The sequence below is a fragment of the Conger conger genome, chromosome 2 (genome assembly GCF_963514075.1).
Source record: "Conger conger chromosome 2, fConCon1.1, whole genome shotgun sequence".
Lineage (NCBI taxonomy): Eukaryota > Metazoa > Chordata > Actinopteri > Anguilliformes > Congridae > Conger > Conger conger.
Genome location: NC_083761.1, coordinates 81,357,737 through 81,375,173, shown reverse-complemented (window position 1 = coordinate 81,375,173; position 17,437 = coordinate 81,357,737). Strand labels below are relative to the sequence as shown.

The 17,437-nt window shown below is 48.7% G+C and overlaps 1 protein-coding gene across 1 annotated transcript in view; it reads left to right on the top strand.

Moving 5' to 3' along the window:
- Nucleotides 1-12,141: 12,141 nt before the first annotated feature.
- The window catches only part of LOC133122036 (protoheme IX farnesyltransferase, mitochondrial), a 56,990-nt gene continuing 51,694 nt past the window's right edge, over nt 12,142-17,437 (top strand). The window contains exons 1-3 of the mRNA XM_061231700.1: nt 12,142-12,495; nt 13,040-13,182; nt 16,305-16,590. Coding sequence (XP_061087684.1) covers nt 12,465-12,495; nt 13,040-13,182; nt 16,305-16,590 — 460 coding nt within the window. The 5' untranslated portion in view covers nt 12,142-12,464. The remainder of the gene's footprint in view (nt 12,496-13,039; nt 13,183-16,304; nt 16,591-17,437) is intronic.

The following is a 17,437-nucleotide window of genomic DNA, read 5'->3' as shown; positions in this document are numbered from 1 at the left end:
AAGGCGACAGTTCGAGGCTATGTAAATATACTCACGGCAGATTCGACCATTATCAGTAACAGAAAAAAGTAGGGAAGTTAAATTAAATTGCCCTAAGATCAATGTATTTTCCGACTCATTAAGACATCATTCGGTTTGTTTAGATAGTTTCTCAGAGAAGGGAGAAAACTTGGGAGTTTGAAAAGTTTTGGGGGGGGGGTCACCAGAGTGTCTTACTCAGCTCTTTCTTGAAAAGGTAACACAAATAAATGAAATTCAGTTGTAAGTATACCAACATTAATTTATTACAGCTTCTCTTTTAATCCACGGGAAGATAGCCTAGAAGCCTAGACTTGAAAAAAACAAGGTGGTTTTATTCAACCACCTGCGTTCTCTCTCAGTGCACATTCCTCTTGTATATACAGCACACAGATAATTCCTGTCATATGCAAATGTTTTCGTATATATATATATAATAAAATTTAAAAAATACTGAGTTGAATTTGAAGATAAAATAGGAAGAGAGAAAAAAAAGTGGAAGCAGGAAACAAGTTGGGGCTGTTCGATGAATTATGGAATTTTCTCTCACGCCCACCTTTTCCTCATTATGCGGAACCGTCCGGCTGGTAATTAAATTTACGCGCTGATAGGATTTGTGCGTCCTATTCGGGCCGTAGCGTCTTCCTCGCGCTCCGTCATCCTGGCACTTTTAAACGGCGGATGAAAAACGAGCGCAGCGGCCGCGGAGGGAGGAATAAATAACGGCGGCGCAGCCGTCCCTGTCTCTCGAACTTCCGTTATCACGGTGACATCCCCCGGGGGGGTAGCGCGGCAACGATCCGGACCTCCCAGACTGCACGCGCGGTGTACGCAACCGTCACGCTCCCTCTGGGGCGACCTTGACCCAGGTAACAAATTTAGGCTCTAAGAACGTTTTTTGAAGGTTAGTTTTTAGTTCCCAGGACGTTCAATTTGTCAAGTTTTCTGGGAGTTCTTAGAACGTTTCAATGTGACTTTCTTAACGTTCCATTTCTTAATGTTGCAGCCCCGTTATATATGAACCTTATTGTAGGTTACCTGAAAGTTTTCAGAATGTTTTTTTTTTGGGGGGGGGGGGGGGGCATCTGGGGAACGTTCAGTGCAACGTTCTAAAAATGTTACGAAGTCACTTTTCCAGAACGTTGCAGGAATGTCTGGGGTACGTCATGTTGAGCAACCTTCTAACAACACGCTGAAGTAAAACATTCTTACATGACGCGTTTCCAGAACGTTCCAGGAGTGTTATCTTTGCAACGTTACACTGGGAACCTTCTTAGAACCTTGAGATAACGTCTCTGAATGTTCTCAGAACGTCTCCCTGTTGGCTGGGGAGGTGCAGGCTGCATAGGCTGTCAGCCTGACCTCTTTTTTAAGATGTTTTGGGAGCTCCCTGTGCTGCCTGCCTGAGTTCTGCCGGCCTGCGGTTCAACACTGCATTCCTGCATCCCTGGGAGTCTCCTGCCGTTCATCTCTCCGGACAAGAGTAGTTGCTCTGTGATCGTAATGTAATACACTCACTGAGCACTTTATTACAGCCGTTGAGCCCTTGAGCAAGGCCCTTAACCCTGCATTGCTCCAGGGGAGGATCGTCTCCTGCTTAGTCTAATCAACTGTACATCGCTCTGGATAAGAGCGTCTGCCAAATGCCAATAATGTAATGTAATGTAATGTATTAGGTAGGCCTGTGCACCAGCAAGACCTGTACACCAGCAAATATGTCACTGAAAAATATCAGCCAATCATGTGGCAGCATCTAAAGGCATTTGTTTTCTCTCTAGTAGAACATATTAGCCTGTTTTAAGTTAATGTTTGCTTAACAGGTGAAATTCTCTCGTTACAGTTCTAGTGACATAAGGCTGACATAACCCTGTCATACACATGACATAGTTCTGATGATGTCAGGTTATGTTAAATGACGTAAAACTGTCATACTTTCATCAGTAAATTCTTCTATCACAGAGACTACCCGACAACCTTATGAAAGAGTTTCAAATAAAGTGCTACCAATTTTCTTACCCCATTGGCAGAACATGAAGTGAGTCAAACTGTCTCAGCTCATTGGCAATATTTCCATCTTATTTAAGCAAAAAAAAGTAAAAGAAATAAGATTTGAAGTTTCAATACAAGACTACAATGATTTTTTTGTTTTTTCGCAGTGAATGAATATCTCTTTGCTCTCATGTGACGCTCAAGTGCACCAGACTGATGGTAAAACGGCTGGATAATGAGAAAACTGCGAAGGAGAGAATGTGCCACTCTGCGTTGACCTGATTCTTCAGAGTAAAATAATAAAGCAGAAAACCAGGCCTGCAATCTGCGATTGTGCTTTCAAAATGTATATATTGTATATATTCAATCTATTATCAAGACCTGTACACCAACAAGACCCCTCCGTTCTGCCACTTCGTGCCGTCTGGCGCCTCCCCCTCGCCACACCAGCGCTTCACGCTCACGACTGCTGTCTGTCCTGGTCCCACGGTGGTGGAATGACCTCCCGGTGGATGTCAGAACGGCAGAGTCTCTGACCTCCTTCAAGCGCAGACTGAAGACTCATCTCTTCAGGCTACACCTTTCCCTCCCCAACTCACCACCATGATTAGGCTGTAATGGCACTTATGTATAGATTGTATAGATATTGTTACTTGTATAGATATTGTTGTTTTTTTATTGGCTGTTGTATTGTTGTACTCAGGGTATTCTAGCTGCCAACTGTGGTATGCCAGTTTGGAAGTTGATTGTACTCTTCATGGGTTCTGATTATCTGTATGTTTACACGAGGACTCGGAACTGTACTGTCCTCTCAGGTCCTCTCCGCACTTGTACTTGTGTTTGATCTGCACTTCGTTGTACGTCGCTCTGGATAAGAGCGTCTGCTAAATGCCATGTAATGTAATGTAATGTAATGTAATGCCATGTAATGTAATGCCATGTAACGTAATGTAAAAAATGGCTTCTTCTGGCCCCTGTTGCTCTGTGAGAAATTTGGACGAGCTTGTCGACAGTGTGCCGGAGTGTTTTTTTTTGCATCTGAAAACTTTGGACGAAAATAGCGTTCGCATTTTGGGAGCGAGACGAAAGACATTTGATTCAGCGGAGAGGGGAGCGGAGAGCACAGACATTAGACTGAAGGCTCTCAAGATTCACGACGGCAGTTCAGGGTAATTCCAAGCTGAGCGTCCAAATCGGTGTTTTAAAATCATAAACTTCAGCGGGGGTTGTCAGGACGTAAGCATATGTTTCTCGAATGAAATAGCAAAGTAGGAGTGGGTTTTGGGATTTAGATTTTATTGATGGGGAATTATCTTTGTGAAAGCCAGTAAAACAAGTCAGAGAAACTGGCAATCTGTTCTTCTATAAAAAATCTGCATTTTACGACAGGGTCTGTTTTTCTGTGCGTTAATTCAGCATGCCTGTGGATTCTGTTTTCTTTACTTAAGAAGGCTAAAAATGGACACCTGGCATGTCTGTCTCCCACCCTACCCTACACTGTACATGTACAGAACAGTCTGGAGCAGGAGACTTTCCAGACAGTCCCAGAGATTACAATGCTTCACCACCATCATTCTGACTTGAATACCGACACATCCATCCAGCCTATCCCAGCATGCACTGGGCGAGAGGCAGGAATACACTCTGGACACGTTGCCGGTCCACTGCAATTTAGACTCTCCGAGGAGGAAACCCAGGGTACCCACAAGGAACCAACGTGCACAAAGTGAACAAGCAAACTCCGCACAGAATGGCCCAGGCCAGGATTCGAACCCAGGACCTTCTTGTTGTGACAGTGCAACACCAATAGGAGCTAAGATGAAGATTTTTTTTTCCCCAAATGCAGTCTTTCGGAAGGTTCCGGTCTCATGGTGACCCAGGTGTCTGCCGCATTATCAACCCCTGTGGTCACGCATACCGTAGGCCTACAGCCAAAACACAACTCTACAGTGGGGTGCAAAAATGTCTGTTATAATCAATCTGTATGTGACTTAATGCGACTCTGTTGATTGCGAGGCTTCAGCCAATCGAAAACAGTGGCTCTGGGAATCAGGACCGTGTTCCCTGCTGTAAAATCCAGCTATGCCAGCTAGAAGATTGAGCCGGTCAAGCTGGTCACAAGCTGGTCTAGCTGGGTATGAACTGGTGCTGGTAGTTTGTCTGAGCTGGTATCTGGTGAAAACATGGCTTGAGCTGGTCAAACCATGTCGAGCTGGGAGCTGGTCTGAACTGGTCAACCAGCTGAACCACGTTGAGCTGGGAGCTGGTCTGAACTGGTCAACCAGTTGAACCATGTCAAGCTGGGAGCTGGTCTGAACTGGTCAACCAGTTGAACCATGTCAAGCTGAGAGCTGGTCTGAACTGGTCAACCAGTTGAACCATGTCAAGCTGGGAGCTGGTCTGAACTGGTCAAGCAGTTTCAAAACCAAGCTTGAGCTGTTTTATTCAGCAGGGTTGACTTCATGCTGGATGGGGGGTTGGGGTTGGGGTTGGGGTTGGAGGGGTAAGACAGTGGCAGACTGTGGGGTGCATTTGGTGTGGGGTGGGGCGGGGTCACGACCTCGCCTGACGTCCCGTAAAGCGAGTCCAGCGCTGTTTTCTCCAACGGCGGGTGAGCTCACGCGCTTCCGGCTGAAAATAAGCGCGGGGGAGCCGAGGGAAATCACAGAGACGGACTCTCACCGCGCGATAAATCACCGCGTAAAAACACACGCGTGTGTGAACGCTGCGCTGTGGGCCGAGCGGCCGGGTATTTCTCTTTCGGCGGGATCTCAGAGACGGCCTTTTTTTTGGTTTGTTCTCGATCCCCGCCTGCGACTTAGGGAAAAAACAGGCAGGAAGCAGGCTTCAGACGTGACGGGTGGAGGGAGCGTTGTTTTTCCGTGCGGCCGCCGGGGCGCTCTGGCAGAACCCTTCCCCGGTCCTGCTCCTCGGCGAAGCGTCCGTCCGCCGCTCCTTCCCCTCGAGCGACCGACCGACCGAGGCGGCAGACAAACAAGCGGCCTGACGTCAGTCGGACGTCGGACACGGTTAGTCTCAGACCACAGACTGGCGGCCGTCTCCGCCCCCAGATCCTATATATGAGCTCTCTGGAGACCGTACAGCTTCCCCACCCAGGTCCCTCTCCTCCTCCTCCCTCTCCTCCCTCTCCTCCCTCTCTCTCTCTCTCCTCTGGGATGGGTCTCTGGGTGAAAGGGGTCAGCGGCAGATTGATGACCCGTGGCTAATCGCCGGCTGGGCCAGGCCGAGGGAGCGGAGGACGGAGCGGAAACGCACGAGACCCCCGCCAGCCGTCTGCGGGCACCTGTAGGTCAGCCAGGGCTCCACGCTCCCGTCGGGAGGCTGGCGGCTGGAGCCAGGGGCCGGGTGACCCGACGGGCTCCCGGCCCGGACGGGGTCAAGCTCTTTTTGTGCGGTGTCATTCCTGGGCCTCTTGGCACCCGGCAGACCTGGTCCAGATCTTCCTCCAGGAGATGAAGGGAAATCAAAAGCCATTCCCGAAAACGAATTCCCGCCCCGGCAGGCTGATCCCCGTGCCCCCTGTGGAGGGGGGCGCTGCTGGGGTGGGGTGGGGGGGTGGGCTGGGTTTGGGCTCTGTCTGACACCCTCGGGCCCGGCCCTCGTTAGACAGACCCTGACGCCCCACTTGAAATCGATTATAAGCAAGGAGAGGACCCCCCCCCCCCCCCCCCCACCCCCCCGCATCTGGTTCCGCTTGCGTTTCTGAAACACTTTCTCTCTCTTTTTTTACCCTCCCTCCCTCACTCTCTCCTTTCCTCTCCTCTCCCCCCTCCTGCCAACCGTTTACCACCCCCCAACACCCTTCAGCCCCCCCCCCCCACCCCCCCCCTCCCGGCTGAGTCGATTCGACAGCGGCCCACGCGGGCGTCTACGCAGACTTAGCGATGGCATGTGGGCTTCTGGGACAGCGCTCGTAAATCTTGCTGATGCACGGGGTTGATGACAGCCAGTGAGCCCCCTGGTTATTGGGACAGACAGTTTATTGGAGCTCTGGGCCTCCTCGCCCCCCCTCTCCTCTCTCCCACCGTCTCCATTGTCAGTGCCTTCTCCCTGCAATAATAAAAATGACTGAATCTCTCCGAAAAAGGCCATATGTGGGGCGCTGCGAGATGCCAAAGGCCCACTTACTGAGGTCTATTAATGATCCCTCAGCACGTTGCTTATACAACCTGGGGCCAAGGTTACCTTCAATTGATTCAGCATGTCACCCCTCTCTCCTGTGGGTGCTGACGCCTTCGTGTTTAAATTAGCAAGCCGGGTGAATGCTTCGCCTCTTTAGAGGCCCTAAGTGCCCTTTTTTTTAACCCCCACCCCCCTCACAATCCCGTAATTTTCACAGTGTCCCAGACAACTGTAAAGAATTTCAGCGTCGTTCGTACCCATCAATCTTTTTAACGAGGGCCTTCCCGCTTCGACAGGAACGTGTTTGGCCACCTTTAATCTCCACGCCGTGGCGCATTAAGAAAAATATATACGAAGCAAGGTGTAAAAACATTTGGGAACGGCCCGTCTATCGCCTGTGAGTGACCGGACTGTGAAAGCAAAACATGTCAAGGTTTTATGGACCTCCTCAGCAAAATGTACCGTATGGTGTGTGTTTTTATTTTATCTATAAAATGGCCACAAGTGACCCTTTCTTGAACTGCGTTCTTTGCCAGCAGTTATGTGTGGATTTTCAATACAAACGGTTTGAATGGAGTTGTCATAGCTGGAAAAAATAATCACATGCAAACACACCTGATTCTGACAACTCAAGTGGTCCGACCACTTGAAAGTCTCGAAAGACTTTAAAGGTATGCCTGTTGCTTGGTTTCCGCTGACACTGACTTAGTGCGGCAATCCATAAATGGGGCGGATAAAAAAATATACAAAGCCTTCAGATTTAGAAACGTGTCAGTGGGTTAATCTGAGAAAATGGAGGGCAGATCATCTGAAAGTTTGTTAACTTACTCCGTGTCATTTCTTAACATTACCCTTTGTGCAACTTTGCCAGGTGAGCAAATATTTTCACCGTAGAGAACATCGCCCTGTACCCACACTGCAGATTGTGTGGACACATCTCGCCGGTGTGGGTCGACCCAGTAATGTGTTCTCGGAAAAAACAAAAAAAAAAACATTTTAAAACATCTATGAGTTCCTGGACTTTGCCCACTTACTCGGCTTGGTAAATATTATTTTCTAAACAGGCCACAGAGTCTCTGAAAGATTTGGTGCCTCCTGCCTTGTTTACCCGCCGAATTCCAACCTGGCTGAACTCTGCTTTCCACATAAATGCCCGACTTGACGAGGCCGCTCTCACTCCTGTAGGTTCCTCTTCCGAGTGGATCACGCTACTCTCGGGAAAACACGCCTTCCTTCTGGGCAGCCTGTAGCCTAGTGGCTAAGGTACATGACTGGGGCTAGCCTGTAGCCTAGTGGCTAAGGTACATGACTGGGGCTAGTCTGTAGCCTAGTGGCTAAGGTACATGACTGGGAAAGCAAGTAGCCTAGTGGCTAAGGTACATGACTGGGGCAGCCTGTAGCCTAGTGGCTAAGGTGCATTACTTGAATCCGGAAGGTTGGTGGTTCAAGCCCCGGTGTGGCCACAATAAGCTCCGCACAGCTGTTGGGCACATTGCTCCAGTGGGGATTGTCGCCTGCTTGGTCTAATCAACAGCACCCCACACCAAGAACAAGTCGCATTGGATAAAAGCCTCAGCTAACTGACAAATTCCTCTACCTGCGTTTATTTTATTTTTTGGACCGCGCTCACTCGCACGCTGGCCCTACGCTGACCCCCCTTTTTCGGGTTCCTTTTCTTTACACTCGGCCGGACGAACAATCATTTACAGTCCCCGTCGCTCTCTCGGGGCGCTCCGCTATAGAGCGGCCATAAAGGGCCCAGGCCACCGGGGAGCACCGCTGTGGACCCGGGGCCCTCAATGGACCAATCGGAGGTCTTTTGACGGCTCCCGTGTGTTGGGCAGACCTCAGCAATTCGCCCCCATTGTTTGGGCCCGGCGCTCCTCCGCACTGTTTCCATCTGTTCCCGTCGGACCCCCCCCAACCCCCCGCTTAAGAAGGAAGCGGAGGCATTTTGGGTTTTACAACCTCCGCCCCTTCAGTTTTTGCTCCGCGGAGCATCTAACTCAATTCTCCCGATCCTCACTGTCTTCCCCGGTCCCATTATTCTCGACTGTTTGGAGACGGAAACACAATTAACCCCCCTCCAAACCGACCTCCCACGCAAGCTGTGTGCCAGATGCCGTCTCCAACTCGACTGGTCCGCAAATAGACATCAATCCATCCAGCTTTATAAACTGCCGGGGTTTAAAAAGCGCTCTTTCTCAGAATGACGGGGGGGGGGGGGCTAATTTGTATTATTTTCTTTGTGTTCCGTTGTCGGTTGAAAAGGCCGTCACACTAGAGGAGCATCCTGCTCATCCTGTCTATTAACGTGAATTACTGCATTCTCTCTCTCTCTCCGTCTCTCTTTCTCTCTCTCTCTCTCTCTCTCTCTCTCTCTCTCGCGTGTTTCCCCCAGAGCTGTCCAAATATACACGGCTCATTCAGGAGATCGCTTCAGTAGGCGGCTAGCCTACCAGGCGCGCCAGGAAAACCAGAGAAACACCGCCCCGGCTGATTGGGTTAGCGGTAATTTAATGAGCTGCATCGATCAGAGGGGAAGAAGTAAATTAGGCGCCGGGTAAATTAGCGGAAAATGGCGGTTATCCTCGATGCCCGCTCCTCAATCCCAGCATTCCGCCTCCTCGCAGAACAAACCCCTGCACCTTCATTTCGTGCCGTCCGCAATGAGCCACCTTTTTTGCGAGTGCGTCTGGAACGAGGAGGTCGAGAAAGCAGAGGGACGCGGTCCCTATTGGCCCCTGGCCGAGCCCCCCGGGCTTAAGAAAACCAGGGCAAACTATTCCAGAACAATCTAAATAAATATTTCTCTCTGGCGGCTCCGGGTTTCTTAGCTGGAAGCCATTCCTGCGGTTATGAATGGGTCAGTGTGCTAACGAGAGGGGGCGGGGGGGGGGGGGGGGCCCTGACACAGAGCCTCAGCTGTCAGTCAATCACCCGCCGTGTGAAGCCGGATCCCGCCGGGCTCCTCGCCGCAGGTCCGCCCCGCGCACGGAGACGAGCCGCGGCGATAAGGGCCAACTGATAACGGCCAGCCGCAAAGCATTCTGGGAGACGTGATGCGGAGCAACTGATACGCCGAGACAAAAAAAGCAAATAAGCACAGGGTCAAACTTCCAACAACAACAATGTAAACAAAAAAAAAATAAACATCCTACACACACACGCACACACACAGAAGCATTTGCCGTCATTGAAGCTATGTAAATTCACATAAAAGATACAGGGCCCGGGCGGGGGGGGGGGGGGGGGGGGGGAGCAGGTTACATCAGACAGAATGTAATCAGCGTCCGTTTTATTTTGCTCAGCGATGATCAGGAGCAGCGATGGCCCATTGTGTGTTGTTCACAGTGCTCCCCCTACCCCGCATATTGATACGAGCCGAGATTACACTGTGTAATCAGCGGGGCCGCAGGCACGGAGGGGGAAGTGCTCGTGAATGAGTCAAATCAAGGAAACGGGAGGCCCGAAACGTGCGCCCCTGTCTCTTTTTTTTTTTGTCTTGTAAATCCTTCTTAGATCGTAGTACAGATACTCTGTGCGTGGCATGGTGGTGCTCGCCACAAAGAAAGCAGCTCTGCTTTTGTGGCGCACTGGGGGCTTCAGGAAGTAACGTATTAAGGAGCACCTGTACGAAAAGCCTACTGAGGTTTGCCACGCTGTCCGTGGCGCTACCGACGATCTCTGCAGGCTAGAGCCAGGATACAACATTCGAGCAAAGCAACAATATTATTATTGGCATTGAAACTGATACTGAGCATGCCCTCAATATCGGGAATGTGTATGTGTGTGTGTGTGATGCATTCCATCCATTCATCCATCCATTACCTAATCCTCTTGTTCCCACACTCTCACAAATAAAAGAAAAATTCTTCAAGGATCAAATTTCTCAAAAAGTCCTCTTTGGGTACAAATTAGTACGCTGTCCAAGAAGGAAAGGTACAAATTAATTTTACGTATATTGCCGGCTAATTTTATGCATCTATAAGGTATAGCGACAAGCATTTGTACCTTTTAAGGCACTTTTAGAAGCTTTATTTCTGAAAGTGCAGTCAGGGTTGTTGGGGGAGGGGAACTGGTGCCTATCCCAGCATGCACTGGGCGAGAGGCAGGGATATACCCTTGGCAATGCATTGCAGGGCATGTGCACCATTTGCTCAAACGCTCATACCTACGGGCGATTTAGACTCTCCAATTAAGCTTAATCCCTGTTCTGTCTCTCGCTCTCCGCACAACTAGTGTTCTCTCTGGCCTTCCCCCCAGGGTGACGTACAGTTGATTAGACTAAGCAGGAGACAATCCTCCCCTGGAGCAATGCAGGGTTAAGGGCCTTACTCAAGGGCCCAACAGCTGTGCAGATCTTATTGTGGCTACACCGGGATTCGAACCACCGACCAGGTACGTCGCTCTGGATAAGAGTCTGCCAAATGACATGTAATGTAATAGCGTGAATTATGTGTTGTCAACCCTCCCCTCCACAGTCAACAGTTTCTCTCACCCACAAAACCTCATGTATTTTAATTTTCAGATCTTATAGATACTGTAATTCTTAGACGCACTACAGTACACCACAACATTGCAACGCTTCAACTTTATCACTGTACTTCACCTTGGTGTCCACCATCACTTGCTATGATTTATGTGCTGTAGTTATGTCCCAGGTACTGCTTTTGCGCTGATTTAATGTTCAATATTGGATTTAATACCACAATGGCCTTGTTAGGCCTGGTTTTCAATAGCTTTCCAAATAAATAATTTAATAGTGTAAGGAAAGTTTCCGGTAGTTGTTTATTAGCTCCCGTCCTGATCACGTCTACGTCGTCGACGTCTGAAGCAGGAAGAGGAGATGAAGGCAGTCTGCATCGGAGGGCTGGGTTGCTGGGGTGATCGTGCACATAAATATCGGGCTCAAGGAGAGGACAGGCAAGGGCGCGGAGGCGAAAGGCCAGCCGTCGAATCAGAAGCCAGTTTGGAGTTAAAACAGATCCTATCCGCACTTGGGATTTATTGCCCGGCGACAGAAGTCGTCTGGCAGACTGTATCGGAGACGAGACCGGAGGAAGCAGTCTCATTCAATAGCATCCTGGAGACCAAAGAATAAAAAACTGCTTCCTCAATACAAGAAGGAGCTTATATTGCGGTCAGGGCTGCATGGAACTGTAGCTTCATCTCTTTGTTGCGAGGAAATAGGAAATATCAAACATGCCCATTGTCTGTTGTTTGTTAAGTATTGAGGCCTGTCTTGAACATCTCAGTGGACCAATCAGCCAGAGAGGCATACTATTGTTCTTCCTGTTGTTCTTGTTTTTTTTTTTTAAACAAGGACACTTGATATACCTGCTTATGATCTTTGACTTTTAGAACATGAGAACCGTAGAATTTTTGGTTTTTATTTTGGAATACCTAATAAAGGCGCATATGGACCCATTTTTTCCTTAATGGGAATTGGACACCTGGGGTATTTATGGAAAAACGGAGACCATAAAAATAATAGGCTATTAATAATGCTTGGATACGTACAACTAGTCATCTTACAGATATGAATACATCCCACCAGGCTCTGCAATGGACAATAGCCCAAACAAAAACAGTTGCTCTCCATAAAGTTTAACTGCACCCAGGGATGATAATTTTTTGCTTAATAAAGCCAGTAAAACATATATTTTTTCTGGATTACATGCCTGAGTGCTGCAGAAATTTAGTGTGAAAAATGGGTATATCAAGTGTATTTATCCAAGGCCCCGATCCGAGGTTCTTGAATAGCCTACACATGTATTTCGGTTTATGACTGCCCAACAATGTCCACCCTATGGGAATATCAAAGCCATATAATCTAAACCGTTGCACAACTGTCAGTGTGAAAAAACAGGCCCCGATAAAATAACCTTGGTTTCAGACTACAAGACAGAATCCGTATATACTGTATAACGAAGGTCACATAGGGACAGATTTCGCAACGCACGTGGCGGTACTCCAGGAAAAGCCGTAATCCGACACTTTAACAGGTCATGTCTGGGTTGTGAAAATTATTATAAAATTGCGCATCTAATATGTCCGAGACGGTCCATGACATTGAGCTACCTCATAACTAAAACCGTGTTACCCTCGGGACAGCCGATTCGAAATCGAATTACAAACAAATCCGCTCTCTTACAACCCGTAGCCAGCTCGCTATCAAGCTGTTAGGACGGGAGGAGATTTTAAACAGCCTGATATGACCCCGGAAGTAATCCTTAGCCGGCGATGTGAAAATGGCGACTTACAGCATGTGAAGAGGACGGATACGGAGCCGGTTTTTAAACTACAGGACCATGTATAAAACGCCATGTAGTAAACTTACAGGTAACGCATTTCCATTAGTTATGTTTGTCGCTCTTTGTTGATTTGATATTTCCTAATGGCGTTTTTTTCCAGGACCCGTGGGTGCTAATTTTACATGTCTGACCTTATATAGAGTTAGCAACGCTGTCAACCTTGAAAGCTATTTCTAACTAAAATCTTATGATATCCACATTATACCGGGAGGTAGCTGCAACATAACTTTAATATCAGCGTCGAAATTGCATTGTGTCGTCGGTATTAACTGCTACCTAACCAAGTAAACCTCAAACGAGCTAGGTAGCTAGCTCGCTACTAACAAAATGTGACAAAATGTGGTCGTTTCCATTCATTAGAGCTTGTTTCTTGGTCGATTCTTGCTTACTACGTAACGCGGAATAACGTTGTAATTCCGCCAGCCTCATTTGGCTAGCTTGTGAGGTAATGCATCACTAAAACCAGACGACGACCTTGACCTGTCACTGGCTACATAACCAGTGTTAGCGAATCAGTTTTAAGAATGACCGGGACTGACATTTCAGCGATTGTCAATCTGTGTGTGCTGCAGTTCTGTTAGGTGCCGGCGTTTTCCAGACACTTGCAGAAAACGGCTCGAGAAGTCACCGGTTCTCCCGTAGCGTCGCACAGCTTTGCAGGAGCTCCCAACATGACCGCATCACGTTTCAACAACTTAACTTCCTGAAACGCCAGGTACGTCGCATTCCCTGTGTCACAGGTGCTTGAGACGGTGGACTGAAATGTTATGTTGGCTAGCTCTGCTTCAACTTATGTGTTGTACTTGATTGAGGGGGAAAGGCACCGAACTCATTACATTACCGACATTTGGCGCAGCTATTGCATTTTTAAAATATGGCATCCATTTATATCACTGGGCATATACTGAAGCAATGCAGGTTATGTACCGCCCTCGAAGGTACGTCAACAGTGTCCTACTAGGGAATCAAGCCAGCATTCGGTTCAGCATAAGGCCAGTTCCTTATAAGTTGTACTACATTGCTGCTGCACAACACTCTCTGTGGTGACCTTTCTATTACAAAAGACAAAGGTGTTGATGTTATTGGGCGACATTGGCTCAGGAGGTGAAAGCAGTCGTCGAACAGTCAGAGGGTTGTCTGTTCGATCCCGCCCTGGGTGTGTGGAAGTGTCCCTGAGCAAGACACCTAATCCCCCAATTGGTCCTGATGAGCTGGTTGGTGCCTTGCATGGCAGCCAATCGCTGTTGGTGTGTGAGTGTGTGTATGAATGGGTGAATGAGAAGCATCAATCGTACAGCGCTTTGGATAAAGGCGCTATATAAATGCCAGCCATTTACCATCTCCCATGTTTTTATCATTTTAGTCAGGACAACTTGGGTATTTCATATCTGAATTTAATATCTAGGCTATACATTTTAAGTAATATGTTCGTAGGCATTGTTTAGGTTTGGTGCTGCATTGATCTGCTTCAGGCACTGCCCTATCGAACAGGGAGGACAATACATTGCATTACATTATTGGCATTTAGCAGATGCTCTTATCCAGAGCGATGTACAGTTGATTAGACTAAGCAGGAGACAATCCTCCCCTGGAGCAATGCAGGGTTAAGGGCCTTGCTCAAGGGCCCGACGGCTGTGCGGATCTTATTGTGGCTACACCTTGGATTAGAACCACCGACCTTGCGTGTCCCAGTCATTTACCTTAACCACTACGCTACAGGCCACAATACCTGTCTCCTCCTAAACTAGAAGAGTACCAGAGCCCCCCCCCGGGGGTAGCTGGCGTGGTGGAGGGTGAGCTTAAATATTGCAGATGCAGAGCAGCAGTGTAAGCAGTGAGCAGCCCAGGGCCTGTCTGACCGCTGATACAAGACACTCCAGTAGTGATGTATGCCTGTGATTGGATGGGTATGAAAATGTTGTGTAGATGCGATTGGTTGATTATGGAAATGTCTGCGTGTATGCGATTGGTCGATTTATGAAAACGTGCTTGTATGCGATTGGTTGCTTATGGAAACGTGCTTGTATGCCATTGGTTGGTTATGAAAATGTGCGTGTATGCGATCTGTTGATTATGGAAATGTGCGTGTATGCAATTTGTTTATTATGGAAATGTGCGTGTATGCGATTGGTCGATTATGGAAACAGGCATGTATGCGATTGGTCGATTATGGAAACAGGCATGTATGCGATTGGTCGATTATGGAAACGTGCGTGTATGCGATAGGTTGATTGCGGAAATGTTTGTGTGTCTGTCTGTGTGTCTGTGTTTGAGGTCGATCATTGCTTACACCATGGTTGTCTGTGGCTCCATGGTTGTCTGTGGCTCCATGGTTGTCTGGGCCTCCATGGTTGTCTGTGGCTTCATGGTTGTCTGTGGCTCCATGGTTGTCTGTAGCTCCATGGTTGTCTGTAGCTCCATGGTTGTCTGTGGTAGAGGTCTCTGACCATACGTGCTGTGTGCCCTGTGCGCAGTGCTAATTTATTGCTCCCTCACGTAGGAAGGTTAAATAAAGTTTTCCAGGTTGTGGTTGTCCAGGTACAATGTAAATAAATCACAAGGGCAAGCAAGAAAGAAAGTGCCACCGCGGGGTCTGGAAAGATAAGCGCAGCTCCAAAAAGGTTTCTGTACGAAAACAAGGTTGGAAGTGATTTTGTGCAAAATTACCTCAAGCTAGTGTAGAAGTAATGCATAAATATGACCGAGATCATTTCCTTCTTCGATCCTTTCCCCCCCTAATCCAATGAATATGCAGTTATATTGTCATTTCCGATAGTGTGCATAAATGAAAAACAATAGAATCTTTTTTTTTCTCTATTGCTAACTCCATTCTGCTTTTTTCTAAGTAGCTTTGCATTTGATCATGCTCTTTGTCCTCCTCCCTCCCCCTTGTTATGATGTTATGCTTTCTTTATGGGAGTACGCTTCTAGAATAATCGGCTATAAAGCAGACCTGGGTCAAATTGGGTGGCTTGAACCACCAACCTTCCGGGTCCCATGTCATGTACCTTAGCCACTAGTCTACAGGCTGTCCCAGTCATGTACCTTAGCCACTAGGCTACAGGCTGTCCCAGTCATGTACCTTAGCCACTAGTCTACAGGCTGTCCCAGTCATGTACCTTAGCCACTAAACTACAGGCTGTCCCAGTCATGTACCTTAGCCACTAGGCTACAGGCTACCCCAGTCATGTACCTTAGCCACTAGGCTACAGGCTACCCCAGTCATGTACCTTAGCCACTAGACTACAGGCTGTCCCAGTCATGTGCCTTAGCCACTAGGCTACAGGCTGTCCCAGCCATGTACCTTAGCCACAAGGCTACAGGCTGTCCCAGTCATGTACCTTAGCCACTAAACTACAGGCTGTCCCAGTCATGTACCTTAGCCACTAGGCTACAGGCTGTCCCAGTCATGTACCTTAGCCACTAAACTACAGGCTGCCCCAGTCATGTACCTTAGCCACTAAACTACAGGCTGTCCCAGTCATGTACCTTAGCCACTAGGCTACAGGCTGTCCCAGTCATGTACCTTAGCCACTAGGCTACAGGCTGCCCCAGTCATGTACCTTAGCCACTAGGCTACAGACTGTCCCAGTCATGTACCTTAGCCACTAGGCTACAGGCTGTCCCAGTCATGTACCTTAGCCACTAGGCTACAGACTGTCCCAGTCATGTACCTTAGCCACTAGGCTACAGACTGTCCCAGTCATGTACCTTAGCCACTAGGCTACAGGCTGTCCCAGTCATGTACCTTAGCCACTAGGCTACAGGCTGTCCCAGTCTTGCGCCTTAACCACTAGCTCCTCCTTTGACCACACGTTCTTTCCTCGTCTTCCTCAGTATGTGACGAGGAGCGGCGGGGGGCTCCGGCAGCGTGCCCGGCCGAAACAGGAGCCCGCGGCGGGGGCGCTGGAGGACCACGAGGACGCGCTGGTGCGGCAGGTCCAGGACGTCCCGGCCATAAGGCCCCCCTTCGTCACGGCGACGCGGCCGGAGGGCAAGGCCCAGGCGGAGGTGCCGGATGCGGAGCGTGAGGCGGGTACGGAGAGGCAGTGGAAGGAGCTGAAGGTGGAGCGGACCGAGCTCCTCGGGGTGTACGCCCGCCTGTCAAAGATCAAACTCACAGGTACTGTGTCTGCTCTCACAGATCAAACTCACAGGTACTGTGTCTGCTCTCACAGATCAAACTCACAGGAACTGTGGCTTCTGCTCATCATGAGAATGAAAGCCCAACTGTGTTACGAGCTCAAGAACCGGTATATACACGAGCATCACACGCAAGGTTTGAGGCTCTTCGGTTCTTTGATTAGAAGCACGAGGAGAACAGGTCTGTGGTTCTTTGATTAGAAGCACAGGGAGAACAGGTCTGTGGTTCTTTGATTAGAAGCCTGAGGAGAACAGGTGTGTGGTTCTTTGATTAGAGGCGTGAGGAGAACAGGTCTGTGGTTCTTTGATTAGAAGCGTGAGGAGAACAGGTCTGTGGTTCTTTGATTAGAGGCGTGAGGAGAACAGGTCTGTGGTTCTTTGATTAGAAGCGTGAGGAGAACAGGTCTGTGGTTCTTTGATTAGAAGCGTGAGGAGAACAGGTCTGTGGTTCTTTGATTAGAAGCGTGAGGAGAACAGGTCTGTGGTTCTTTGATTAGAAGCGTGAGGAGAACAGGTCTGTGGTTCTTTGATTAGAAGCCTGAGGAGAACAGGTCTGTGGTTCTTTGATTAGAAGCACAGGGAGAACAGGTCTGTGGTTCTTTGATTAGAAGCCTGAGGAGAACAGGTCTGTGGTTCTTTGATTAGAAGCACAGGGAGAACAGGTCTGTGGTTCTTTGATTAGAAGCACAGGGAGAACAGGTCTGTGGTTCTTTGATTAGAAGCACAGGGAGAACAGGTCTGTGGTTCTTTGATTAGAAGCACAGGGAGAACAGGTCTGTGGTTCTTTGATTAGAAGCCTGAGGAGAACAGGTGTGTGGTTCTTTGAT